Below are 27,781 nucleotides of genomic sequence, written 5' to 3'. Positions count from 1 at the left end.
ATCATAATACCATATTAAACTAAACTAAAACCACAACATAATACCATAATCCCACCAGAATGGCTAAAATTTAAAAGATAGATAATACCAAGTTTGGGCAAGGATAGAGCAACTAAAAATCTCACACTGCTGGTAAGATGTAACTGGTACAAATGCTTGGGAAAATTATTTGGCAATATCTACTAAAGCTGAACATAACCTACAACCCAGCACTTAATTCCACTTCTAAGTACCTACCTCAGAGAAAGGCACACATATGTTCAGCAAAGGATATGTTCATTAGAATTAGTGAACTACTATATACAACATGAACGAATCTCACAAATATTATGCTGAGCAAAAGAGCAGACGCAGGCCGGGCGCGGTGGTTCGTGCCTGTAATCCGAGCACTTTGGGAGGCCAAGGTGGGCGGATCACTTGAGATCAGGAGTTCGAGACCAATCTGGCCAGCATGGTGAAACCCTGTCTCTACTAAAAATACAAAAAAAAATTAGCCTGGTATGGTGGTGCACACTTCACCTACTTGGGAGGCTGAGGTGGGAGAATCACTTGAACCTGGGAGGCAGAGGTTGCAGTGAGCCAAGATCCCACCATTGCACTCCAGCCTGGGCAACAAGAGCGAGACTCTGCCTCAAAAAAAAAAAAAAAAAAAAAAAAGGGCATATGCCATGTAAAAGTTCATAACCAGGCAGAACTAAGCTATGGTGTTAGAAGTCAGAAGAGAGGTTCTCTCTGGGAAAAGGTAGTGACTGAAAAGCAAGAGACAGGCCAGGCGCAGTGGCGCATGCTTGTAATCCCAGCACTTTGGGAGGCCGAGGTGGGCGAATCACCTGAGGTCTGGGGTTCGTGACCAGCCTGACTAACATGTTATGATGAAACCCCATCTCTACTAAATATAAAAAAATAGCCAGGCATGGTGGCACATGCCTGTAATCTGAGCTACTTGGGAGGCTGAGACAGGAGAATCGCTTGTACCTTGGAGGCAGAAGTTGCAGTGAGCCGGGATCGCACCATTGCACTCCAGCCTGGGCAACAAGAGTGAAACTCCGTATCAAAAAAAATAAATAAAACAAAGAAAAGCAAAAGATGATCGTGTTTCATTGATCAGTTCCTTTTGAAAAGTCATAAGGCTATTATTTGCGCATTTACTAGATGTGTACAATATCTCAATAAAAAGTAATGAAACTATTTTTTTTAAAGATCCAACAAGGGAAAAAACAAGAGGTGCCCCCACTGAAATAAATCAAATGAAGTCATCTCTTCCTGATGTATGTCCTAAAGCCTAAACCTTCCTGGTCTTCAAATTATACCACCCTAAAAGGTAGTCATTTACTCCCCTTTGTGTAAGACCCCCTTTCAATAAGAGTAAATATATTCTAAAATATGAAGTAGCATAATTTCCTATTACTATTAGAGTGATAAAGTATCAGAAAAAGCAGAAAATAATACCTCCTTCCAAAGTGAAAAAATGACACTTGGTGAATGTATCTGAAGGGGCATAATGCATGGCAAGGAAGAGGGATAGATACTCTTGGGGGTTGTTGTAGCAAATATTCTTAAATACTTCATTCAAAATCAAATGCCTCTGGAGGACAGGGAAGTTTTTTGAAGTTATTTCACGTGGTTGAATAGATGACCTGGGTGTTCTTTCTAAGGCAATACAACACTAATACAGTAGAGCTATTGTCAATCTTCTGATTACAAAGACTTTCCTTTATACTATTACAAAATAGTTGCCAGACAATGAGCAATAATTCCTAAGTTGGTACATTCAGATACAGGCAGATACAGCCTGCCACACATTCAAAGATTTTATAGCCTACTATTTTTACTATATAGACACAGATGATTTTTTTTATTTATATTTAACCTATACATACCCGCCCAATTTCTACATGGAACAAATTAATCAAGTACTAATATCATCCAGGGACCTATGCCACCACATTCACTGAAAAGTAGAATATCAGGATATTTATAAGCTCTGAAAAGTTCACTGTCTACCACACACCCACAAGAGGACATAAAACCATTATTTATTACTGTTGCTTGATAACAAATGTATGGTTACAAGAACACAACCAAGAACTCATAAAATGTGTTCTAACTTTCTGAAACCATACAACACATCTCACTGGAATAGCATACTGATTTTATCATTACTATTAACACAATAAACGCTCTTTCCCTGTCTCATTCACTTTTATTCAGACTTCCTATCTCAATTTAGAAATTACTAATTATTAGAAACCTTTCCTAACTTCTCCCTCCAAACTAACATAAATAACACTTTTACATGTTTTCATGGCATCCTGTTCTTCCCTGGTACTACATATAATTCCATGTGTTGATTATCTCTGTCTCCCTTCAAATCATGTAGTTAACCAGACAGAAGTTGGAAAACCTTGAAGATGATGCAGTTTAAAAGACAGTAACATAATCTGACATAAGCTACACACACACACACACACACACACACTCAATGTTATTTCATCCAATCATAATTCAACTGAAACATAAAGTTGGTTTGAGAATCACTCAGACCAGTAACTCATAAAAAGTATTTGTACTGTTTAGCCAGTTTTTTCCCCAAAGATTTAAAAACAGCTCCTCAGTCACAATCTCAACAGAACTTTATCGTTCTGATAAATTATGCCACATGCTTTCCCTAAAATGCATGCTCTAGAAATTGTTTATTCAATGATAAAGCCTATCAGTGACCTCTGTTAGCCCTCTAGCAGACTTAATCAGTGGAAGGAAGTGGGATATAAGGCAGGCTGCAAAACAGCAGGGCTCTGGAACACTGGTTTTACTAGTTATTAGCGGTGTGACCTAGATCAAGTTCCTCAGCCTGCTGAACCTGGTTCCTCAGCTGTAAAACAAGCACATCTCTTAGCTTGGAATGCTATTATCAGGATGAGAAATAATGTATATGACATGTCCAACATGCTACTTCAATCATAGGTGGGTACTTATAATTGATACCTCTTCTTCATTTAAAAAATCCATGTACAGAGACATTTCAAAACACATACAAATTAGTTATCAGTATACTCCCACCATGAGATTTTTAATATTCTAATAAAAGTTTAAAACTTGTTTTTGGAAAAATAACCAATGATTAGATTAACTTTGTAACTGTTAAAGGCAGATGTGGGTTTGCAATATAATTAATCTCTTTTATAAACATGAGAAACCAACTTCAGAGAATTTAGTCACTTCCATTGTTATTGCTTCAATAATTTTACGTATTAACCCAATGACCCTTCAATAATATCAAGGATCTAACCTCTCCCTGAACACAAGAAGAGATGATATGGAGGGCACAGCTAGCTGAAGCCAGAGACCTTAACACTGAACTATACATTCAGCATGAATTGTTCTATGCTAAATATATCATGGATAAGGTGAGGGTCCTGGTCCACCAGATGTGCCCCATTTTGCATTAATTGTAATGCTATGCCTTCCAAAATCTCATTCTCATGCTCCTTAGCCCTTGACCATCATCTCCTATTGCTCCAGGCCATTCCCTCTGCTGTCCTGATCCTCAATTCTCTTGCACCTGTCTCTCTGTCATATGTGCCTAGCAACACCTCAAACCACCTCTGCTCACTGCACTCCAGCCTTACTAACTTCTTAGCCATTTCTTGAACACCTCAAGTACACTCCTGTCTTTCTACTTTCCTGTTTCTTGTCCTGTAACAATATTCCTGAAATAGCTATATAGCTTGTTCCCTCACTTCTGTCAGGCGTCTGCTCAAGTGACATCTCCCATGTGACTGCTGCAGAAAAACTGCAATCTCCCCTGGCAGGTACTCCCTTATTCTGCTTCAGTTTACTCCATTCTATTTATTACCATCCAACATAGTCCCACTCACCAGTTCTAACGTGCGTATTTTTTCACATTGTAAGATGAATTCTGATTTTAGAAATAGTAAAATCAATAAAGTCCCACAATCTTTGACCACCAGGTGGCAGTCATCCAGTGTCATTGTATCTACATGTACACCCTTAAAAGTAGCCGTGTTTGATATTAAGTTAGGCACAATGTTAGCACTACATGTGCTGCTAAGTTTAATTGCCATTTAAAATATTTCTCTTGATTTATATTGAAACAAAAAATTTTGTAATATTTAACAATTTAAATTCAAAAGGTTTTTTAAAAATCAAGTGTTCACAACCATGTAAACAGAACTCTTGCACACTGGGGGTGAGAGTATAAATCAAACAATAATTTTGGAAAACTATTTGGCAGCTTTAGCTGACCATATGCATATTCCTAGCAATTCCACTCCTAGATGTATACTCAACAGAAATACATCCATACATTTACCAAAAGACATATAGGAGAGTGTTTACAGCAGCACTATTTATGTTAGCTCAAAACTAGAACCTAACCAAATGCCTATCCACAGAAAAAATGAGTCAATTCTGTGATTTCACATAATGGAATATTATAGAGCAAACAAACCACAAATATGTCCCAAAAAATAAATGAATCTTACTATATAAAGTTGAAACATGGCAATCGGACACAAAAGAGTGCATACTATATTATTTCATTCATACAAAAGCAGGTAAAATTAACCTATGGTGTTAAAAGTCAGGAAAGTAACAGCGACTGGAGAGGGGAGGAGAGGGCTTTTAAGGAGCTGAAAATATTCTATTTGTTGATCTGGATGCTGGATATACGGGTGTATTCAGTTTGAGATAATTCATCATGCTGTATACTTATGAACTATAAACTCTTCTATAAATGCCAAACTTCAATAAAAAGTATTAAGATTTTGTGTAGGCAGAAAGCACAGAAACAGAGCAATGAGGCATGAATTTGGTATTAGAGAAGCAAATATCTGTCACTGGAGAAATGACTGCATCCAACCTCTTTAAAGGACTTAAGGAAGTAAATATTTTATTGCTAATAGGATTCCTTATCATAAGTCAAATAATGAAAAAAGGAAAGACTTCTAAATACCTTGGAATGGATTGAAGAAACTCCAAAGTAACAACAGGTTAGTAAAATTGAATCACAACTCATAAGACTATTGCTCAGGCCTTATGTTCAGTTTAATTAGAATGTTTAACTATTTTTTGTAAATGTAAAATAACAGTGAGTCTTACAGCCAGAAACTTAGATTTGGATACATACATATATGACATACTAAACATATTTTGTTTGTTTTCCAAGTCAAAGCAAATCACGATACAATGACTATGGAGATTAAAACATGAACCACATGAGGTCCCTGCTTTCTGAAGTTTATTATTACATACCAAAGAAGCTAAGACAACCATACAAAAAGCTATTATATGGATTTATAAATGAGACTAGTGGTATTAAAAAAAAAGCACAAAGTTTTTTATTTAGTTTTTGTTGCTGTTGTTGTTGTTTTGAGATGGGTTCTCACTGTGTCACCCAGGCTGGAGTGCAGTGGTGCAATCATAGTTCACCACAATCTCAAATTCCTGGGCTCAAGGGATCCCCCTGCCTCAGCCTCCCAGCTAGCAGGGAACTACACGTATGCACCACCATGCCCAGCTAATTATTTTATTTCATTTATTTATTTATTTACTTATTTACTTATTTATTTATTGTAGAGATGGGAGTCTCGTCATCTTGCCCAGGCTGATCTCAAGCTCCTGGGCTTACATGATCCTCCTGCCTCAGCCTCCTAAAGTACTGGGATATAGGTGTGAGCCACCACGCTCAGCTCGAAGTAATTTGTTTTTCCTTTGAGACAGGGTCTCACTCTGTCACCCAAGCTGGAGTGGCACAATCTTGGCTGACTGAAACCTCCGCCTCTGGGACTTAAGCAATCCTCTCGCCTCAGCCTCCCGGGTAATTTTTGCGTTTTTTGGTAGAGATGGGGTTTTGCCATGTTGCCCAGGCTGGTCTCGAACTCCTAGGCTCAAGCAGTCCGCCCACCTTGGTCTCCCAAAGTGCTAAGATTATAGGCATGAGCCACTGCACCTGGGCCAAACTACTTTTAAAAAAACAAAAAGGTGAAATTTCTTCCTGTTAATGATTATAAGCCCTGGCCGGGCGTGGTGGCTCACGCTTGTAATCCCAGCACTTTGGGAAGCTGAGGTGGGCAGATCACCGGAGGTCAGGAGTTCAACACCAGCCTGGCCAACGTGGCGAAATCCTGTCTCTACTAAAAATACAAAAATTAGCCGGGCATGCTGGCGGGCACCTGTAGTCCCAGCTACTCAGGAGGCTGAAGCAAGAGAATCATTTGAACCTGGGAGGCGGAGGTTGAAATGAGCCGAGATCGTGCCACTGCACTCCAGCCTGGGCGACAAGAGCAAGACAATGTCTCAAAAAAAAAAAAAAGAAAGCTTTTCAGAAGCATCTAGAACTGTGCTGTCTAATATGATATCTACTAGCCTCATGTGGCTATTTAAATTAAAATTAAACAAAATTTAAAATTCAGTTCTGCAGTAGGACTGAACCACATTTCAAGTGCTCAATGGCCACATGTGGCCAGTGGCAACTGTATTGAACAATACGTAGAACATTACCATCATTGCAGAAAGTTTTATTGGACAGGTGATCTGGAGTATTCAAGAGTTAGAAAGAAGCACAGAATAAGGGCATAAGAACAGTTTATCTAATATTTGGGGGAAAACACTCTTTTTTATCTTTTTTTTTTTTTTTTTTGAGATGGAGTTTCGCTCTTGTTGCCCAGGCTGGAGTGCAACGGCACGATCTCGGCTCACCGCAACCTCCGCCTCTCAGGTTCAAGCAATTCTCCTGCCTCAGCCTCCCGAGTAGCTGGGATTACAGGCATGTGCCACCACGCCCAGCTGATTTTGTATTTTTAGTAGAGATGGGGATTCTCCATGTTGGTCAGGCTGGTCTCAAACTTCTGACCTCAGATGATCCGCCCGCCTCAGCCTCCCAAAGTGCTGGGATTACAGGCGTAAGCCACCACACTCGGCCTCTTTTTAATCTTGAGTCCATTTTTCCATGTCTCCTTTGACGTCAGAGTGATGAAACCAAGCCACTCTGGTCTAAGAACCAAGCTCAGAATATAAACAAGGAACAACATTCTGTATCTCAAAGTTACACGAGTGAAAAAGATACTTACAAGCTTATCAAAGTCCAACTTAGTTCACCAGAGTGAAAATTTACTCAAAGCCTTAATTAGAAATAAAGTATTCAAATCTTTGCCTAATCCTTTAGTATCTAATTGAAGATTTGCAGTTTCAGGATATAACTTCGAAGTCAATAAATATCCTTAGGGAAGAATTCATTTATTCAAGAAACATTTGCTGAGCGTCTTCTATGTGCCAAGCACAATGGTAACAAATAAATACAAAAGCATTTAAATGACTAACTATTCAGCAAATATCACAATAGCTTAAAAATTGCAAAATCCTAAACAGGAAAGAAACCAACCAATTCTGCTGTTGACCTGGCAGTGCTTCTTCAGAGACAGCAAGAAGGGCGGTAACAACGTGCCATCTCTGGCATATTCTCTGAGGGTTGTTGACTCCTGTACTGCCCAATGCCCATCAATCTGAACCAATCACAATGAATTAGCAAAAAGCTAAGAAAAAAGAGCTCCCTCAGAAAGAAAGAGTTAATTAGGCCAGGCACAGTGGCTCATGCCTGTAATCCCAGCACTTTGGGAGGCTGAGTTAGGCGGATTGCTTGAGGTCAGGAGTTCGAGGCCAGCCTGGGTAACATGGTGACACCCTGTCTCTACAAAAAAATACAAAAATTAGTCAGGCATGGTGGTTCATGCCTGTAGTCCGAGCTCCTTGGGAGGCTGAGGTAAGAGGATTGCCTCAGCTCACGAGGTGGAGGTTGCAGTGAGCTGAGATCATGCTACTGCACTCCAGCCTGGGTGATAGAGAGACCCTGTCTCAAAAAAAAAAAAAAAAAGAGAGTTACTTAAGTTAATAGAACCTTTATTAAGATATAAAAGAAAAAAAAAGAATCCTTGCCAAAATCTCAAAGAATACCTTTAAAAGGAACATCAAAAAATTAATATTTGTCAAACAACTACCTAATAGAAATACACTAGGAACTAAGGGGATATAAAGACATACAGTCTGTGACCTCCAGGAGATTTGATCTACTTTGTGAAACAGAATGTTCATGAAATCACAATGCAAGCAAACACTGTATGAGGTACATTCGGAAAACAATTATAGTATAAACTGTGAGTTGAAAGGGACCTACAAGTGTTTTAGTCCAATCCTCCCCCTTGTCTTGAATCCATTCTACAGTATTCTTTGGAGACAATATTCCACCTAAGTGCACCAAGGATGAAGGTATCATGACCTCACAGATAGCTCCAAAGCAATTGAAGATGGAGGCCAAAAGGAGTTGAAGATAGGAGTTAACATTCAGAGATCTTTAGAAATATGGATTTGGGAACCAAGTGAAGATCTAGTAAATCCAATACTAATAATGCAGAACAATACACTAAAGTGCCATTATGACATAGGGTTTATTATTATGACATAGGGTCTATTATAACACAAATCTGGGGGAAAAGCAATGGATATTGAAAAACCATCCCCAACATTTGACTATGGAAAAGAGAACAGAATAAATGAACGCAAAATTCTGTTCTATCTTCCCAATAATCACTCCTAGCTCTTAACTGTCTGCAAACTATTTCTGTTTCCACCTGAGCAAGGAGAGGAGGAAAAACTAATATTTACTCAGTAGCTATTATATGTCAAGCATGATGCTAGGCACTTATCATATAATATACGTAGAACCAGAGCTTTACTGGTGATGGGACCTCCCCAGAGATGGACTCAAGGAACTGTCTGGCCTAGAATCCAAATCTATTGATATTTTAGAGACATTTCAAAGACAGCTTGATGAAGAGGAAAGAGTAGAGACAAAGACAGAAGGTCTAGATTGGGGTTCTGGTCCTGCAGTCCTCTGACTCTGCAAAAGTTGTTGGAATTCTCTGGGTACCAGCTTCCTAAGATCTGCCCCATCTACTTTACAGGTTGTTCTAAGGATCAAAATGGGATAACATGTAAATACAACACATCATTGATAACTCTTTATTCATTTAACAAGTAGTTACTGAGCATCTATACTATTCTAGACTCCAGGGTAACAGGAGCAGCAAGATTGGCAGGGCCCCTGCTTTCATGGAACTTATGCTCTAGCAGGTGGGAGGCAGTTCATAAACACAAACAAGTAAGCGAGCAAGAATTTCCAACAGTGATGAACGCTTTAAAGAAAATAAAACAGAGTCATGAAAAAGCATGACTGGGGAAAGAGAACTGCTCTAGATGAGATAGTCATAGAAGGTCTTGCTGAAGTGACATAGCTGAGACCTTGAAGACCTCTTCAGTCAAGCAAACAGCTGAGGAAACAAGTGTTCTAGACATAAGGAACAAGATAAGCTTTGTGTGTTTGAAGCACTGAAAGAGGTACACCTGGAACACAATGAGTGCGGAAAAGAGGAGGAGATGAGGTGGAAAAGCAGACAAGGGCCAAATCCAAGATGGTACTGGACCATTACTAAGATATTTTCATTACCATAAAGGTCTTCTTTGTTTTCAACACAGCCTAATAAATTGAGCCATTTATGCAAATATCCAGTGTATACATTATCAAAAGTAGGATATTTATAACTTTCCAACTGAGCAATGCCACTGCCAAGAAACAAGTAGGAGTATCCTATACAAAAGCCCTAGGCATAAAATTCTTAAGAACTATATCTGAACAAAGATATCATTTATTATGACATATGGCGAGTGAAATAATCAGAAACTTATTTATAGGAAATGGAAGTGAGAAAACTATAGAATTTGAGTTTTTATCATTTAAAGTTCTTAACAGAAAAATCAGTTCATTCAGTAAATATTTTTTTCTTTTTTTATTTTATTATTATTATACTTTAAGTTTTAGGGTACATGTACACAACGTGCCGGTTTGTTACATGTGTATACATGTGCCATGTTGGTGTGCTACACCCATTAACTCGTCATTTCATTCAGTAAATATCAAGCACCTACTACATAAGCCCTAGAGATACAGCAATGAACAAAACAATGATGATTTAACAATTGAGCAGATCCGTTAAAGTATCATAAAACCAGAGCTGAACCTCAACTTATTTTACATTTCTGCATTTTCTGAAAACAGGTGTATATACTTAGTCATATGTACCCATCAGAAAGCAAACTTACCAAGGAATTCTTAATCACTTCACTTCTATAAAATTCTGGAAAAGAAGAAAAAAGAACAATAAGTGATATGAAAGAAAATAAGCCCATTAACCAACTGTTAATCCTCTAATTTTTTTAACATATGTTGCAGTAAAACATTTAAAATATTTTCAAGGGATTTATTCTCTCTATATCTTTATCTGTTAAAAAAAAAAAGTAAAAATTCAATGAAAGTGTTTTAAAGGGAAAAAAATTCAGTAAAGAAGGATAAAACCTTTCAGATTTGCTTTAGTGATTATTACCTTACTGACTCCTTTTTCCTCCAATTCTAATTTGAGCCCTTAAAAGCTCCAACCTTCTTCCTTCCCCGCTTCCACCCTCACAACTGACTCCATCCGCTCTGTTTTTCTCAAACATCTCGAATGATTACCCACTGCAGTACTGTGGAGTGAATACTGATGTAGGTTACCTGGTTGCTAGTGTTTTAATCTAGGTTAACTGGTTGACAGTTTTGGTTAAAACACTAGCAACCAGGTGACTTAAGTCCTACTTCTACCTCTGTCACTAACACTATGTCTCTTTAATTCCCTTGGGCTCATTATTGCTCTAAGACAACTTAGAGAATTGAACAGATAATTGAAGGTCCTTGGTAAGCATTAAAATGTCATGACTCTACAAGCCTTCATGTATGTTGGAAAAGGTTACAAAACTCAAGGACGCAATCAAAATGTGTCAGAAGTTCAGACGCTCCCGAAAACCTTCCAATATTCCCTCTGCTTATCCTGCCCAAGTCATCTCCATGCTGCTCTTATGGCCAACAGGATGAAACCCCATCTCTACTAAAAATACAAAAATTAGGCGTGGTGGCACATGCTTGTAATCCCAGCTACTTGGGAGGCTGAAGCAGGAGAATTGCTTGAACCCAGGAGACAGAGGCTGCAGTGGGTAGAACTGCACTACTGCACTCCAGCCTGGGTGACAGAGTGAGACTCCATCTAAAAAAAATAAAATAAAATAAAATAAAATAAAAGAAATTGCATGCTCAAAGAACAATTTGACTTTGATAGATATTGCCAAATTGTTACCTACAAATATTATACTAATTTACACTACCACTTATGAAAAAGTCTGTTTCCCCAACACTATGAAACCATAAGTATTGTTTTTTTCATTTTATCCTCAAATGGTTAACCAATTATTCTCAACCATTAACTGACAATACAAACTTAGAAATGTATGTATTTATGTATACATATACATATATCCTAACATACACGCACCATACATTTTTCAAAAAACAAAAGCATAAGGGATTTAAAACTATTGTTTTTTATTACAGGGTATTTTTACATTATACTGTATATATTCTTGTGTTGTTTGAATTAAAGTATATATTACTGTTAAGTCAGTGAAAAACACAAGAAAGATAATCCCTTTTTCTTTTGAAAAAGCGAATTCCTTAGCTTAATCTGCAAAGTGTCTAAATTAAACAGTTTTTGCAATATATATTTCTAGCTCTAAGATGAGTGGTATCATTCCTTCTTCCAAAACTTTGTTAACTTGGGGGCTGGGTATGGTGGCTCACGCCTGTAATCCCAGCACTTTGGGAGGCTGAGGCAGGCAGATCACCTGAAGTCAGCAGTTCAAGACCAGTCTGGCCAACATGGTGAAATCCTGTCTCTACTAAAAATACAAAAATTAGCCAGGTGTGGTGGTGGGTGCCTGTAATCCCAGCTACTGGGGAGGCTGAGGCAGTAGAATCGCTTGAACCCAGAAGGTGGAGGTTGCAGTGAGCTGAGATTGCACATTGCACTTCAGCCTGAGCGAGAGCAAAACTCCATCTCAAAATAAATAAATAAATAAAACTTTGTTACCTGGCTGAATAAATCAAACAAAACAATTCGCCTTCTCCAGTAGACCCTCAAAATGAACATGCCAATGTAAATGAAGAGAGTTTAACAAAGGAGCCATACAATTTGGAAAGAAATTGCTGAGTATGAGGTTATTTCTAATATGACAAACTTGAACCTACACTGTGTAGCATTCTATTGCATCTAAAATATTATCAATAAAATTTATAGCACAATATTTAAAAAATGAGTGAATGTAGAGTTAAAAAAAATAGTTCCAGTCCTCAATCTACCTCAATCTTTGTGACCCTGGATAGGTCAATTAACCTTTATGGCCCACAATTTCTTCATCTTTCAAAGGAGAATGACACCTGGAATATAATAGGGTTGTTACGAGGCTGAAATAAAATAATGTATTTAAAATATTTTATAATTTTTATTATTGTTTAAGTTTTATTGCTTAAAACAATAAAACTTAAACAAAATTATTTAAAACAAAATTAATAAAATTTTATTAATAAAATTGTTTAGTTTTTTTCCATTCAATGTGAGTAAAATCATACAAGTAAATTTTCTTTTTTTTCTTTTGAGACAGGGTCTCACTCTGTCACCCAGGCTGGAGTGCAGTGGCGTGATCTCGGCTCACCGCAACCTCCGCCTCCCGGGTTCAAGTGATTCTCCAGCCCCAACCTCCTGAGTAGCTGGGATTGCAGGTGCACACCACCACCGCCTGGCTAATTTTTGTATTTTTAGTAGAGAAGAGGTTTCGCCATGTTGGCCAGGCTCGTCTTGAACTCCTGACCTCAAATGATCCACCCACCTCGGCCTCCCAAAGTGCTGGGATTACAGGCGTGAGCCACTGCACCCAGCCTAAATTTTCAAAAAGATATCATTCAAGACCTACTTCTACATGAAAAAGACCATTAAATATAAATATTTCTCTATGTAGCCATGCTAAGACGGAAAGAAACAAAGCAATCACAGATTGCAGAGTATGGTTCAAGTGGCATGTTTTGGCTGTTCTGCAGCATTCCATTCATTCAACAAATGCTTAAGTGCCTCATCCTAATACTCATAGATATGGTGTATCTATTCAATGCAAAACTATCTCCTACTATGAATGTGGACTCATAATAGGAGAAATACAAACTTAAGCTATACTGCAAAATTATTTTTCACCTAACAGGGTGGCAAAAATTCAAAAGTTTGCATAGGCTTGGTGGTAAAGCTGTGGGGAGAAAAGCACTCACACATAAAACAACTCCCACGGAGGACAATTTCACAATATCTACCAAAACTACAAGTACACATTCTCTTTGTCCTAGTAATTCCACTTTATGAAATTTACCCTATCAATATACTGTCACTTATACAAAACAATGTATTATAAAGTTATTCAATGCAATACTGTGTGTATAGCAAAAGACTGGAACAACCTAAGTGTCCACCAATAGGAGCCAGTAAATAAATTATGGTGTATCTATTCAATGCAAAACTATGCAGAAAAAAACAAAAAACAGGGATGCTGTCTATGAACCAATATGGAGGAAACCCTAAGACAGTAAGTGAAAAATGCAAGGTACAGAAACATAAATAGTATGGTACACTTTGTGTAAAAAAGAGGAGAGAAAGGAATAAGAATATTTGTATTTGTACTTGTATTTGCATAAAGAATCTCAGGAAAGACAAACAAGAAATGAGTAACAGTGGTTATCAAGGTGGGGTAGAAAACTAGGGTGATAGAAGGCTGGTGAAAGGGAGGCCTTAATATGAACCTTTATATCTTTATATATATATATATATATACACACATATATATATTTTTTTACCTATTAAAAAATTAAATTAAAAAGACAAAAATATTTGAGGGCCTAGTATGTGTCAAGCATGGTTCTGCAGTTCTGCATATTGGGGACAGAGCAATGAGCAAAAGTGACCTGAAAATCTCTGCCTTCATAGAGCTTACATTCTAGTGGGAAGAGACATACAATAATCAAATAATTAAACATATAGTATGTCAAGTGATCTTAAGTACCACTGAGAAAAATAAAGCACAGAAGACAGAGGAGAATAATCACAATTTATAAAAGGGTTAGTCAGTGATCAAGGAGACTTTCTCTGAGAAACATTTGGAATAAAGACCTGCAATTCAGAAGGAGCAGAATTGAAAGGAAAAAAAAAAAAAGGCCGAGTGCAGTGGCTCAGGCCTGTAATCCCAGCACTTAGGGAAGCCAAGACGGATGGATCACGAGGTCAAGAGATCAAGACCATACTGGCCAACATGGTGAATCCCCATCTCTACTAAAACTACAAAAATTAGCTGGGCGTGGTGGCGTACGCCTGTAGTCCTAGCTACTCGGGAGGCTAAGGCAGACGAATCGTTTGAACCTGGGAGGTAGAGGCTGCAGTGAGCTGAGACTGCACCACTGCACTCCAGCCTGGGCAACAGAGCGAGACTCCATCTCAAAAAAAAAAATAAGGGAAAAAAGAAAGATCTGCAAGAAGGTGGAAGCACTAGTCATGTGAATAAGTGAAGGAAAAGTATCCAAGTCAAATGGCAAATGCAGAGGTCTTTAAGTTAGTTAAAACCAACGCATTCAAGCAACAGCTACAATTTCAGCTAGCTGGAACACAGACAGCTGGAAGAGTAGCAGAAAATGAGTTCAGAGAGGTACCCAAGAACCAGATCATGAAAGGCCTTCTAGGAAACCATAAGGATTTTAGCTTTTTCTATGAATGAGATGGGAAGCCATGGGAGGGTTTTGAGGAGAGAAATAAAGGGATGTCACTTTCATTTTAACAGGATCTCAGTTGAGAGCAGACTGAGGGTGTTGCATGAGCAGACAAACCTGTTAAACGTCTACTTCAACAATGTAGTTAAAAGATGACTGTGGTTTGAAGATAGCAAGAAGTGATTAGGTCATGGATATATTTTGATAGTAAGAGCCAAAAGTATACGCTGAAAGACTGGATGTGAAATGTAAGAGAAAGAAGACAATCCAGGATAACTCCAAGTTTTTGGCCAAGGAAATGGAGTTGCCATTTTCTGATATAAGGAAGAATACAGGAGATGGATCACAGCTGGAACATCAGAAGCTCAGTTTTGAACATATCAAGTTTAAGTTACCTACTAGACCCCAAATGGAGCTGTAGAGTAGGCAACTGGATTACAGGGGTATGAGTTCAGAGGAAAGGTCAACAGGTGACATTTAAAACTTGAAGACTTGACCCAGGCTTGGTGGCTTCTGCCTATAATCCCAGCACTCTGGGAACCAAGGCAGGTGGATTGCTTGAATCCAGAAGTTTGAGACCAGCCTAGACAACATGGCAAAACTCGGCTCTACAAACAACAACAAAAAATTAGCCAGGCATGGTGGTGTGTGCCTATAGTCCCAGCTACTCGGGAGGCTGAGGCGGGAGAATCACCTGAGCCCAAAAGGTTGAGGCTATAGTGAGCTGTGATTCTGCACTCCAGCCTGGTTGACAGAGTCAGACTCTGTCTCATAAAAAATAAATAAAACTATGAGACTTGGGTAAGATCACCAAATTAAGTAACATAGAGTTCATCTTCTGATGTATTCAAGACAGTCGGTATTCCAGGAGAGGGCAGGCACTTACATTTCATGGGTAAGAAAATAACTATGAAAAACAAACTTAAGGGCCGGGTACGGTGGCTCATGCCTGTAATCTCAGCACTTTTGAAGGCCGAGGCAGGCGGATCACGAGGTCAGGAGATCGAGACTATCCTGGCTAACACGGTGAAACCAACACGGTGAAACCCCGTCTCTACTAAAAATACAAAAAATTAGCCGGGCGTGGTGGCGGGTGCCTGTAGTCTCAGCTACTCGGGAGGCTGAGGCAGGAGAATGGTCTGAACCCAGGAGGCGGAGCTTGCAGTGAGCTGGAATCGCGCCACTGCACTCCAGCCTGGGCGACAGAGTGAGACTCTGTCTCAAAAAAGTAAAAAATAAAAAATAAAAAATTCCAATTTTAACAAGAACCAAGTTTAGAATCTATCCATCCATTAACACAAGGCTTTGTTCTCTGGGGATATAATAACTAGTATTTGATTGGAAATAAGTAAACAATCTCCTAAAAGCACTACAAGAATGTCAAAAGTCAAAAAATTTCACACATCTCTTCTTAAATTTTACACATATCTTCTTTGGATCTGCTGTAAATTTAGCTGAAATAAAAGAAAAACTTAGAAACCAGCATTTCGGATATTCTTCCAAAAAAAAACTGTCTTCTGACACTAAGAAATGTAACCACTAAACAGGTGGTATGGGTGGTTCATCAAGAAGAGTCAATTGGTCTCTTATCATGATTGTTCTATACCAAAGACCAAACAATGATCATCAAATATTCACGTTTGTCATAATAAGTCCGACCAACAAGATACGACAGCACTAACTAGAATTACTAAAGAAAGGGCTTCCCAGCTCCTCCTATGGTAGTTAAAAGTTTGTAAAGCCCAACAAAGTTCATGAATAGGCTTCATTCAACCATGACATTTTGGAATGGGAGGAATGCTCAGAAATCACCAATCCCTTCATTTTAATGATAAATTAACTAAAGCCCGCAAGAGGGAGTAAATGCCCTCAAGAGGCTTGACAGCTAGTGCCAGATTCAACAGCAACACCAGACCCTGGACTTCCCCGTGCTCTGTCACCAGCTATTCCCTAACTGTGTTGAGGATTGGATTGAGATATCTCATTGAGATAACTTCAAAAAACAGTCAATGACAACTCCTAAATTCAAGATATAATCTGAGCTGGAAGAGAGAAAAAACAAAAACAAAAAAGGCACTTTGCTTTCATCATATCTCTAGACAAGTTTTTTAACATGATCATCAACCAGCCCCATGACTATTCTTTTTAGAAAACACTATTATGATTATTATAATTCTAATAATAATTGCTATCATTTTCCAAATTCCCAAAATGTGCTAAGTACTGGTGTTCATTACTATTATCAGAGGTAACACTGGGGCAAGAACACAGAAGTTTTGTTAAGATAACCAGGACTGATTATATAGAAACTCATCAAAAATTCAAAATACTCCGGCACTGTCATATATTGTTAGTGATATAACCAATTAGTGAGCAGTAGACTAAATGTTTTAAGGCCTACAAAAATGCTTAAACCCTTAAACCAAATAGTAGCCAAATTGTTTCATTTTCTTTCTGGACACATAGGAAGACTACATTTCCCAGTCCCCTTTCCATCTAAAAAGGACAATTCAGGCCGAGCACAGTGGCTCACGTCTATAATCCCAGCATTTTGGGAGACTAAGATGGGCAAGTCACTTGAGGTCAGTAGCTCAAGACCAGCCTGGCCAACATGGTGAAACCCCGTCTCTACAAAAAATACAAAAATTAGCTGGGTGTGGTGGCACATGCCTGTAATGCCACCTTCTTGGGAGGCTGAGGCAGGAGAATCGCTTGAACATGGGAGGCAGAGGTTGCAGCGAACCGAGATGGCACCACTGCACTCCAGCCTGGGCAAACAGACTGAGACTCCATCTCAAAAATAAATAAATAAAATAAAAAATAAAAAGGACAATGTAACTGATTTATGGCCAATAGAATGTAATGAAATTGATATGGACCATTTCCATTTAAAAATATCCCACAAGTAATCCTTCTATCTCTGGCCGTGCCAGAGGCCATGTATTGAGGACACCAGCAGCCCAAACTAGAAGGAACCTGCATACCTGAGTCATCACTTAAAGCACAGCTGCCAAGACAGCACCTGATAAAGAACACCTACACTGGACTTAGTATAAGACGTGTATTATGGTAAGCCACTAAGAGTTGTGGTATTTGTTACAGTAGCTAGCATTAACCATTCAGATGAATACAATTGTTTCAAAAATATGGAATGGACTGGGCACAGTAGCTCACACCTGTAATCCCAGCACGTTGGGAGGCTGAGGCAGGTGTGGGATCACCTGAGGTCAGGAGTTCAAGACCAGCCTGGCCAACATGACGAAACCCTGTCTCTACTAAAAATACAAATATCAGCTGGGCATGGTGGCAGGCACCTGTAATCCCAGCTACCCAGGAGGCTGAGGCAGGAGAATTGCTTGAACCCAGGAGGCAGAGGTTGCAATGAGCCAAGATTGCACCATTGCACACCAGCCTGGGCAACGGAGCGAGACTCTGCCTCAAAAAATAAATAAATAAATAAATAAACAAATAAATAAATAAATCCATGCAATGGTTAGACTGAAAAGTGAGAATGAAATAAAATTACATGAGGATAGTGGAATTTAGAGTCCTTTTCCCATCCTTAAAAATTATTGCCAGGCGCAGTGGCTCACACCTGTAATCCCAGCACTTTGGGAGGCCAAGGCAGGCAGAGGTCAGGAGTTCGAGACCAGCCTGGCCAACATGGTGAAACCCCGTCTCTACTAAAAATACAAAAGTTAGCCAGGCGTGCTGGCATGTGCCCGTAATCCCAGCTAACTGGGAGGCTGAGGCAGCACAATCGCTTGAATCCAGGGAGGCGGAGGTTGCAGTGAGCTGAGATCACGCCATTGCACTCCAGCCTGGCTGGGTGACACAGCGAAACTCCGTCTCAGGGTGGGGTGGGCGGGAATTATTTTAAGGCTATTTACTCTGAAGGGGTTTCTTCACTGTATATTTCTTGACTCAATTTTTTAATGAGCAGATACTGGAATTGACATTAAAAAAAGTTGTTAAACAATCACTGCTTTAAATAATCATTAAAACTAAAAAGAGGTTAGGGACAGTGGCTCATACCTATAATCCCAGCACTTCGGGAGGCTGGGGGAGGAGCATAGCTTGAGTCCAGGAGTTGGAGACCAGCCCAAAAAACATAGTAGGACCCCATTTCTACAAAAATTTTTTCAAAGTTAGCCTGGAGTGGCGTCTCACACCTGTAGTCCCAGCTACTTGGGAGATGGAGACAGGAGGATCATTTGAGTCTGTGAGGTCAAAGCTGCAGTGAGCCATGATTGTGCCACTGCACTCTAGCCTGGGTGACAGGGTGAGATCCTATCTCGAAAATAAATAAATAAATAAATAAATATCACTTGAATTTTTCATCTTTGCCACAGGACAAGATTCAAATAAGTCTCAGTACCTTTTGTTAAAATGATATCACCTTTTGTTAGCATAAATAGATCTTTAATCACATCTTATTGAGATTTTTATGATCCTCATAAAAATCTGTCTTGCCTACTTCATAAGACATCATTATCTCTACTTTACAAATGGGGAGAGTGAAGTTCCAAAAGCTGTGATCTTTATCAAAAGTCACGAAGCTAGTGAGTAGCTGGGCTAGAACTAGTACGGAAGTATTTTCTATCATAATCCAACATTCCTATCATTTTACCATGCTTCCTCTCTTACACCATCCCACCTAAGCTAACGGATTATGTCTCAGTGCCTCTCATCTAATATGCATTCTGAAGGTGGTTGTGATTTTTAATCAAATATTTGGTCTACTCTTAGAATTTTTCACTTACAGAAGAATCCACAGTACAATATATAAAACTGAATTAGAGAAAACCATGCCATTCTTCTGAAAAAGATCCCATATATACAGGGAATTACAGATAAGAGAAGATATAAACTAGGTCCCTATTTTACCATAATATTAAAGAAAAGAAATTTATTACATTTTTATAAAAGTAAAATTACTACAGGATACTGGATTCAATCTACTTGAAATGCTAGCTGCTAGACCATTAATAGCTAACATTCATAAAGGAATGATAAACGTATCAATGTAAGGCTCAGTTATCTGAAAGAACTATCCAATTGCCATCTTTCTTTAGTATACATCCCAACTGCTCATGAGATATTTTCAGACAGCATAACAATTTAGGTTTCCGAGAAGCCACAAAAGCAGGAGGCACTGAGAATCACTTGTGTTACAAAAAAAATAAAAATATAACAATCTGTGGGTAGTAAGGCCACAGATCCCCTTACCTTTATATATCTTTTCAGTACTACACAAGTGAAGTGTAAAGTAGGTATCAAGGAGCTGATGGCCATTTCTATTAACAATATTCCGGGCAGCAATGTTCCGAAGATGTCGAAGACGCCGCTGAAAAATAACAACAAAAAAGAGAAGGCATTCAGCTTTTTCCTCCTATAAAATTTTCTGGAAGTTGCAGTTCAAAAATGAAATGTAATAGGTTGTCTCAGTCATTTATTTATGGAGCCAGAAACCATAACCCAGTCTCTTATTTATGCCTCAGCATCCCCTCTGTCAAACAGGAATTATACCTGCCCTATCTCATTTACAAGGTGGTTGGAGAATGAAGTGACAACAGACATGAAATATTTTTGAAAAGGACCAACGTTATATAAGTGCTATATACCCGCATAATAGCATTAGTATTCCCTGGAACATAAACTAAGTAGTAATTTGGTTTTCTCCACAGAGGGATTCTGATAGACATATAAAATCCATCTCATACCAACAGATAATCACCAGTTAACACATACACTCACCCCTGATGCTAGTTCAGTCTAGATGCCAGATTATCTATACAAGCAGGAAAACAAGGCCACAGCCAAAAAATAAAAATAGTGACTCACTGGTCACTCCATCCACCCCATCCAGCCAATAAAGCAACTGCTGTGAGCTTCCATTCGATTCTCATTTCACCAGTCTCAATTTCATAATCAGGCCTCCTTCCTAACAATTTCTCCAACCAGACTCTTTAATGATTTGAAATCATAAGTTTAGAAATGGAAAAGCTTCATAAGCAATAGTAGAAATCAACAAAAATACAAAATAAGCTTAAGGGATAGCCAAATCAACTCATATATCAAAAAGAGAATGTTGGCAACGCTGAAGTCTGGGCACAGCAGATTCTTCCCCAAAAGCTAGTTCCCTATGTCAGATCATTATCTTCAGAGACTTAAAAATAGAAACCAAGTGCTCACACTTAAAATGTGCTTAAAGCTCTCCCTCAGGCTGAAAGCCAGTTCACTCTCCTGAGGTAAGTCCACTTTCAATTACAGGCACAGTCAGCCAAAAGAGCCCAGGTCTTTTTCCCGTGCACATACCAACCCAATCCTTTCTCCCAATCTAGAGATTAAGATTCTTTGAGAGAGAAGGTTATTGTCTAATAAATTTGTTTAATCCTCTAAGTATGAAAAGCCTCAAATGTATTTACAAAAAGTTTCCTGGGCTTACTCTAAAAGACTCATTTTTCCACAATCTGCCAATGGTTTCCATTTCACACCCTGGATTACAGCAACAATTTTCTCCTGCTACACACTTTTCATTAGCCCTTTCAGTCAAAACTTTAAAAACAGGAACCACTAATTATCTGCATACAATAATCACATCTATTTTGCTATAAGATTACAATCCTGCTCCTCTGTTCAAAGACCTGAAAACATCTGGAATATCTAGGATAATGTACAAAAACATCCCATCATTGTGTTCAAAGCCCTCTACAGTCTAACTTCTCTATATACCATCCTTACTTCCCACCAGCTCTTCCACATACCCAACCCCTCAGTCACACATGACTGCTTAAAGTCCATCAAAAAGACCATGAACTTTCCTAGCTCCATGCATTTGCTGATGGTAGACCTCAATGCCATCCCGCTCTTTTGGGAGATCCTATGCATATTTCAAAGTTTAGGAAAGAAGATTCCTGCCCTTCCTGATTTTCCAATTGAAATTGAGGCAGGAGAATAGAGTCTCCAGGGACCTAAGGCAACCCTAGAACTAAATCTAAAGGAAAACCCCAACTTTCCATGCCTAAGTAACAAAAGGACCAAAGGCTACACCCTTTGCAAACTCCCCATTCTGATTGGGTGCTTTCCATAACCAATCAGATGCTTGCATAGGAGTGTAACTTTGTAACTTCAGCCTCTGATTGGTTGCTTTCTGCAACCAATCAGACTGATTGCAGGCCACCACTTCATTTGCATGGTGTGAACACCAAGTGGCCAATGGGAAACCTCTGGGGGTATCTGGGTCCTAGAAGATTCTGTAAGGGGGCTCTCCAGGGGCTGCAAGGCCCACTCCCACCTTGCTGAATGTACTTTCATTCTCAATAAATCTCTGCTTTCATTGCTTCACTCTTTGCTTGCTTTGCTGTTAATTTTGTCCAATTCTTTGTTCAAAACACCTAGAACCTGGAGAACTTTCAGTCAAGACCCGCTGCCAGTAACAAAATTAGTTGCTCCCTTATTAGGACAAGTAAGAACTTTGCTTCTATCTCTACTATAGCACTTATTTTGTTCGGCCTTTATTATAGTTAATTGTTTACCGTTATCTTCCCTATTAATCTAGCATTAAAAGGCTTGATAGAAACCACTACCATCACTGTACTGTCAGCATTTATTAAATGTTTACCTTGTGTCATGTACTGTGCTAAATATGTGCTTCATACATGTGAACATTTAATTCTCATAACAACCCTACAAGGTTAACTATTACTCATTATCATTAATTTTTTTTTTTTTTTTTGAGATGGAGTCTCGCTCTGTCGCCCAGGCTGGAGTGCAGTGGCGCAATCTCGGCTCTCTGCAAGCTCCGCCTCCCAGGTTCACGCCATTCTCCTGCCTCAGCCTCCCAAGTAGCTGGGACTACAGGCACCCGGCTAATTTTTTTGTATTTTTAGTAGAGACGGGATTTCACTGTGTTAGCCAGGATGGTCTCAATCTTCTGACCTCGTGATCCGCCCGCCTTGGCCTCCCAAAGTGCTGGGATTACAGGTGTGAGCCACCACCCGCCCGTCCATCATTATTCATTTCTTTATCTCAACATTTTTTTTTTCTTTGGAGAGGGAGTCTCGCTCTGTCGAGCCCAGGCTGGAGTGCAATGGTGCCATGTCGGCTCACTGCAGCCTCCGCATCCTGGGTTCAAGTGATTCTCCTGTCTCAGGCTCCCAAGTAGCTGCGACTACAGGCATGTGCCACCACACTTGGCTAATTTTGTATTTTTAGTAAAGACAGGGTTTCACCATGTTGGCCAGGCTGGTCTCGAACTCCTGACCTCAGGTGATCGACCTGCCTCAGCTCCCCAAAGTGCTGAGATTACAGTTGTGAGCCACCACACCCAGCCTAGTCTTACATTTCTAAGTAACCAAATATAAAACAAAGAAAATAATAAATGACAGGAGATATCTCAAAAGAAGGAAAGAATGCAGAAAGAAAGCCAAGGATTACATCCTATATACGTGGATATGTATCTCCATCTAAATACTACATATACCTAAAAGATATAATTTGTCTTCATACTCCTTTATTACTACAGAACACAAGGAAATAACCAATTCTTCAACTCAAAAGAATAACTTTATGACACATGCAATTACCATGGAATTGACTGCCTTACAAAGCAGTGTGCAGGGCTTGGACGGAGATCGAATCTATAATAGATGCATGGATATTATTATCAAAGAGATCTCTGCATTATGTAGCAACTGTAGGAAATTAGCACGACCACCTCCAAGATACCTTCTGATTCTAAACTCTATGATTTTCATCTGGGTGATTACCAGTGTAATCCATTAATGCGAATAAACAGAACAAACCACATTCAGATCATTTTATAAAAAGGTTTACAAAAAACAAACTCCATAAACTGACCAACTATAATTAAAGCACTGACTGTGGGCTGTATGACTTTTTGCCCTTTTCCTTTATTTTACTTATTTCAAAAGCATTAGGGTAAGTATTCTCATTATACCATAATTAATTAAAATCCAAGATACTTCCAGCAACTGGAATGGACAAAGGAAAGAAACTTTTTTTTTTTTTTTGAGACAGGGTCTCTCTCTGTCCCCCAGGCTGGAGTACAGTGGTAGATCGTAGCTCACTGCAGCCTCAACCTCCCAGGCTCAAGCAATCCTCCCACCTGTCTCTCAAGTAGCTGGGACCACAGGCATATGCCACCATGCCCAGCTAAATTTTTTTTTTTTTTTTTTTTAGAGACAGAGTCTCCCTATGTTGCCCGTGCTAATAAATCCTTTTTTCTTTTTTTTTTTTTTTTTCTGAGACACAGTCTCACTCTGTCCCCAGGCTGGAGTGCAATGGTGCGATCTCGGCTCACTGCAATCTCCGCCTCCCGGGTTCAAGCATTTCCCCAGCCTCAGCCTCCTGAGTAGCTGGGACTGCAGGCGCATACCACCACACCCAGCTAATTTTTTGTATTTTAGTGGAGACGGGGTTTCACCATGTTGGCCAGGATGGTCTCGATCTCCTGACCTCGTGATCCGCCCACCTCAGCCTCCCAAAAGTGCTGGGATTACAGGCGTGAGCCACTGTGCCCAGCCGCTAATAAACTCTTTATGGGTAAATTACTGATGCAATCTTGGTAAAAGGCAGTAAGTGTACATGTAAACCCTCTTGTGCCCTAGGTCTTGCCTTCTTTTTTAATAACATTCATTCCAGAGCCAGGCACAGTGGCTCATAACTGTAATCCCAGCACTTTGGGAGGCCAAAGCAAGAGGATCACTTGAGCCCAGGAGTTCAAGATCAGCCTAGGCAACAACATAGTGAGACCCTATCTCTAGAAAAAATAAAAATAAATTAGCCGGGCTGGGCACAGTGGCTCATACGTGTAATACTAGCACTTTGGGAGGCCGAGGCGGGTGGATCATTTGAGGTCAAGAGTTCAAGACCAGCCTGGCCAATATGGTGAAACCCTGTCTCTACTAAAGATACAAAAGTTAGCCAGGCGTGGTGGCACACACCTGTAATCTCAGCTACTTGACAGGCTGAGGCAGGAGACTCACTTGAACCCCGGAGTTGGACGTTGCAGTAAGCCGAGATCACGCCACTGCACTCCAGCCTGGGTAACAGAATGAGTGAGACTCCATCTCAAGAAAACAAAAGAACAGGCCGGGCACGGTGGCCCGTACCTGTAATCCCAGCATTTTGGGAGGCCGAGGTGGGTGGATCACCTGAGGTCAGGAGTTCGAGAGTAGCCTGGCTAACATGGCAAAACCCCATCTCTACTAAAAATACAAAAAATTAGCCGGGCGTGGTGGCACACACCTGTAATCACAGCTACTCAGGAGGCTAAGGCAGGAGAATCGCCTGAACAAGGGAGGCAGAGGTTGCAGTGAGCTGAGATCATGTCACTGCACTATAGCCTATGCGACAGAGCAAGACTCCGTCTCAAAAAAAAAAAATGAAAGAACAAAGTCAGAGAACTGACATTACTATAAAGCTACAGTAATCAAGGCAGGATGGTATTGGCAAAAGAAGAGACAAACAGATAAGAACAGAATAGAGAGCCTAGAAATACACTTACACAAATACAGTCAACTATTCTTTGATAAAGGCTCAAACACAATTCAAAGACAACAGCCAAGTCTTTTCAACAAATGGTGCTGAAAGTGGACATTCACATGCAAAAAAAAAAATGAATGTAGACACAGATTTATACTTTTCACAAAAATTAACTTAAAATGAATCGGAGACCTCAGTGAAAATGCAAAACTATAAAACTCCTAGAAGATAACATAGGAAAAAATTTTGGTGATCTTGGGTTTGTGAGGACTTTCTAGATACAACACCAAAGGCATAATTCATAAAAGATGAAACTGATAAATGGGACTTAATTAAAATTTAAAACTTGGTTTTTCTTAGGCCTTGCAATGGTTCTGAGTGGTCTGAAACCCTTATCTGATTCTGATGCCCACCCACCAGATGGTTGGAGAACACAGCGCACTTCACATCTAAGAACTTGTCTAATGACTGAAACGCGGTAAGTCTTAATAACACTTTTAGCCTATTGGAAATCCTCAAGGCTCATCCTTCAACTGCTCTCGAGTATAAGGTCTAGCGGTACTTCACATCCTAGAGGCACCATCTAGCATAAATATCAATGCTTTGATCTTTTCTAAACAGAATTACTGGTCTGTTTAGAATTAACGGTCCAGCTACAGATATTTAAGCCAAACATTTTTATGATCTAAATTGGTTCAAATATCTCAGGAAAGTAAAAACATTCTGAGTAATTAAAATGTAAATTTACACAAAAAAATTAAAATTTACACAAACTTTGGAATTACTCTTTAAGATAACATTCTATGCAGTTTTCTTTTTCTTTCATGTCTGTGACATAACTTCCTAAGATCTGCTAACTTTTTTTTTTTTTTGGCAACTTTTAGACTCAAGAGGTATATATACAGGTTTTGTTATATGGGTAAACTGCATGTCTCAGGGTTTGGGGTACAGATAATTTTCTCACCCAGGTAATCAGCATAATGCCCAATAGCTAGTTTTTAAATCCTCACCCTCTTCCCATGCTCCACCCCTCAAATAGGCCCCAGTATCTACTGTTCCCTTCTTTGTGTCCATGTGTACTTATAAAGGAGAACATGAGGTTTTTGGTTTTCTGCTCCTACTTATAAGGGAGAACATGAAGTTTTTGGTTTTCTGTTCCTGCATTAATTCACTTAGGATAATAGAATCCAGCTCCAACCATGTCGCTGCAAAGGCCATGATCTCATTCTTTTTTCTGGCTGTGTAGTATTCCATGGTGTATATGTATCACATTTTCTTTAACCAGTCCACCATTGATGGGCATTTAGGTTGATTCCATGTCTTTGCTATTGTGAATAGTCATGTGGTCAAGCAATCTCCAGAAACTTCCTCAAATGCTCTACTTTATACTTTCACAGTTATAAAATGCTCTTTGTGCATTATACTACAGTGGTAGCTTCAGGTGGCTGAGTTGTGCTCTAGTAATATCCATCCCCGGAGCTGAATAGGGGATTTTAATTTTTAAATTAACATGGCTTTAAAATATTTGAAACACTACCTATCACACCCTTATATAAAGGTTAAAAACATTCACGAACATACAAAATCAAAACCTATTCAGCTTTCATCTGGGAGACAGACAGATTATAGGGCACAATTCAACTACCTGAAATGTTGGGAGTGGGCAAAAGAGCAATATGACCCTAAATTCCTTAACTTTTTATAAATCTTTCAAATACAAATTCTATCGCAAGACTTAAGTGGTATGCATAGTAAATTTGAAACATCTGGCTGGTCATGATGGTTTACACCTGTAATCCCAGCACTTTGGGAGGCCAAGGAGGGCACATCGCTTGAGCCCAGGAGTTTAAGACCAGCCTGGGCAACATGGCAAAACTCCATCTCCACAAAAATTAGTTGGGCATGGTGGCGCATGAATGTAGTTCCAGCTACCCAGGAGGCTGAGGTGCAAGAATCACCCGAGCCCAAAGGAGCCAAGGCTGCAGTGAGCCATGATGGCACCACTGTACTCCAGACTGGGCAACACAGTGAGGCCTTGTCTCAAAAAAAAAAAAGAAAAGAGAAGAGAAACATCTGCTTTAGTAAAAAAATAAAAATATTAGTATCACAATCATACTCATTAGTATGACTGTAAACCAGTGCTTCCAAAAAACCTAGAATAGCTGTTTTTCTTCTTAATACCAGTAATTTTCTTAGAAAGCTGCTTTAGGCTGGACGCGGTGGCTCATGCCTGTAATCCCAGCATTTTGGGAGGCCGAGGCAGGCAGATCACGAGGTCAGGAGATCAAGACCATCTGGCTAACACAGTGAAACCCCATCTCTACTAAAAATACAAAAAATTAGCCAGACGTGGTGGCGGGCGCCTGTAGTCCCAGCTACTGGGAGGCTGAGGCAGGAGAATGGCGTGAACCCAGGAGGCGGAACTTGCAGTGAGCCGAGATAGTGCCACTGCACTCCAGCCTGGGCGACAGAGTGAGACTCTGCCTCAAAAAAAAAAGAAAAAAAGAAAAAGAAATCTGCTTTAAAACTTAACGGTAG

General features: G+C 39.5%; 1 protein-coding gene across 2 annotated transcripts in view; it reads right to left on the bottom strand.

Annotated features, from left to right (window-relative positions):
- Positions 1 to 27,781, bottom strand: part of UVRAG (UV radiation resistance associated) — a 325,150-nt gene that overhangs the window by 268,387 nt on the left and 28,982 nt on the right. For both annotated transcript variants that reach the window (XR_010147617.1, XM_508649.8), the window contains exons 2-3: positions 19,964 to 20,081; positions 10,174 to 10,208 (exon numbers count right to left, since the gene is read on the bottom strand). Coding sequence is in view for 1 of the 2 variants with exons in the window: in XM_508649.8 (XP_508649.3) it covers positions 10,174 to 10,208; positions 19,964 to 20,081 (153 nt within the window). In the remaining variant the exon portion in view is untranslated. The remainder of the gene's footprint in view (positions 1 to 10,173; positions 10,209 to 19,963; positions 20,082 to 27,781) is intronic.

The sequence above is a fragment of the Pan troglodytes genome, chromosome 9 (assembly GCF_028858775.2).
Source record: "Pan troglodytes isolate AG18354 chromosome 9, NHGRI_mPanTro3-v2.0_pri, whole genome shotgun sequence".
Lineage (NCBI taxonomy): Eukaryota > Metazoa > Chordata > Mammalia > Primates > Hominidae > Pan > Pan troglodytes.
The sequence above is the reverse complement of the archived record's forward strand: the minus strand, read 5'-3'. Positions and strand labels throughout refer to the sequence as shown.